The sequence below is a fragment of the Jaculus jaculus genome, chromosome 1, assembly GCF_020740685.1.
Source record: "Jaculus jaculus isolate mJacJac1 chromosome 1, mJacJac1.mat.Y.cur, whole genome shotgun sequence".
Lineage (NCBI taxonomy): Eukaryota > Metazoa > Chordata > Mammalia > Rodentia > Dipodidae > Jaculus > Jaculus jaculus.
Genome location: NC_059102.1, coordinates 237567650 through 237569782, shown reverse-complemented (window position 1 = coordinate 237569782; position 2133 = coordinate 237567650). Strand labels below are relative to the sequence as shown.

Genomic DNA, 2133 nt, shown 5'->3' with positions numbered 1-2133 from the left:
AGCAGAGCCTGATGCCCCTGGTGTGCTCAGATGTCTCCTCTGACAAGGACATCAGTTAACTTTGATTAGACCCACCCAATGCAACCTTACCTGCCCCTCTAAATCATTGGCTCCAAATGAAATCATATCCTAAGGTACCAGGGGCTTAGTGTCAATATATGAACTTGGGAACAGAGGTACAGTATGCCTGAATGGTGGATGCTGCTTGAATGGACATTAAAACCAGGTAAGTATTCTCTCTATCTGCCTCTCTTTCTCTATCCCTCAAATAAGTATTTAACAAAAAATAAGGCTGAGCCAGGCATGGTGGCGTACACCTTTAATTTCAGCACTTGGGAGACAGAGGTAGGAGGATCACCCATGAGTTCAAGGCCACTCTGAGACTGGATAGTGGATTTCAGGTCAGCCTGAATGAGAGTGAGACCCTACCTCAAAAAAAAAAAAAAAGCACAAAAAGGGGCGGTTGCTGGAGAGAGGGCTTGTTGGTTAAGGTGCTTGCCTAAGGACCCAGGTGTGATTCCCCAGTACCCACGTAAAGCAGATGCACATGGTAGCGCATGTGTCTGGAGTTTGTTTGCAGTGGCTAGAGGCCCTGGCATGCCCAATCTTCAATCTCTCTCAATAATGCTGGGATTAAAGGCTTGCGCCACCACACCCGGCTAAGTAAAATATTGTTTAATAAACCAGATAGACCAGGTGTGGTGGAACACACCTGGAAGACCAGCAATGGAAGGCTGGGACAGGAAGAATGCAAGTTATAGGACAGCCTGGGTCACACAGCAAAACCCAGTCTCAAAAAACAAAACAGACAAGCAAAAGCAAAACAATAAAAAACACAGGTACACCATCACACCAGTCCTCCTGGGAACAAGCTGCTACATAAAAGTGATGGTAGAGTTGGGAGGCAGCAGCAGGCTCATGGGGCTGCATGGCCAGAGCTGCAGGGACAGGGCCCGGAGCAGCCGGCCCAGGGCAAGCTGCAGCTGGGGATCCCCTCTGACTTCTTCCCCTGGGACCAGGATTGCCATCACATACGTCAAACTGCTCCTTGATTTGAAGCTCTCTGTTAAGAAAGAAAGACACTTTTCTTGTGAGGATTGTAGTGGAAATGTCGGTGGAGGTTTGATTCTTCAACATCTCAGATTGTTTGATGCCAAAATAATATCCATAACCAGGCTCATATGAACAGGGTGGTCACCCACGTGCTCATTCATGCCTCTGATGATTGTGGGGCTCATGTCCACTGGTTCACCAATGTAAGACATCTGGCCTGCTCAGAAATTCATGTTGCGAAACTTAGTGGAGACTGTCCACTTCTAAATGAAGTATTCAGGTTTCGTTTTGGGTTAAAGCAACACCATCAGACTTGTGTGCAAGACAGGGCCATTCTTTCTAGTTTGGCTGTTAGGAATATCAGCAAAGAAGAAGCCCAGAAAGTTGTCGATGATGTTTTTGAATCTTGCTTCAATGACCTTGAACCTTTTGGAAGGATCCCACACGATAAGACTTATGCAAGATATGCTCACAGAGACTTTTAAGACCACCACCAATATTACTCATAATATGAAGTCAATAATATTTTATATTACTAAGTGCCAGTGATCATGACAGAAAAAAAATACAGTTCTTGGACTGGAAAGGTGGCTCAGCAGTTAAATGCACCTAGCTTTGCAAAACTTGATGACACAGGTTTGTTTTCCCAGTACCCATGTAAAGCCAAGTTGCACAAAATGGCACATGTGTCTGGAGTTCATTTGCAGTTGTAGGATGCTCTGTCTTGCCCATTCTCTCTCTTTCTCTCCCCCTTTCTCTCAAATACATAATTTTTTAAAATTATGATTCTTAAACAAAGCTCTAAAATGTAAATGATCAGTTAGTTGCAGATAAAATGCAGATGTTGGTTTTAGAATATGATAAAAAGGGGGGGGGGCTTGGAGAGATGGCTTAGTGGTTAAGGCACCTTGCCTGTGAAGCCTAAGGACCCAGCTTAGATTCCCCAGAACCCACGTAAGCCAGCTACAGAAAGTGGCACATGCATCTGGAGTTCATTTTCAGTGGTTGGAGGCCCTGGTGTGCCCATTCTCTTCTCTCTATCTGCCTCGTTCTCTCTCTCAAATAAGTTAAAGAAATAAA

The 2133-nt window shown here is 44.8% G+C and overlaps 1 protein-coding gene across 1 annotated transcript; it reads left to right on the top strand.

The window, feature by feature from the left end:
* Positions 1-1181: 1181 nt before the first annotated feature.
* Positions 1182-1538, top strand: LOC101604680 (mitochondrial inner membrane protease ATP23 homolog). The gene has a single exon (XM_045144779.1). The coding sequence runs from the start codon at positions 1182-1184 to the stop codon at positions 1536-1538; it is 357 nt and encodes a 118-aa protein (XP_045000714.1).
* Positions 1539-2133: the final 595 nt, after the last annotated feature.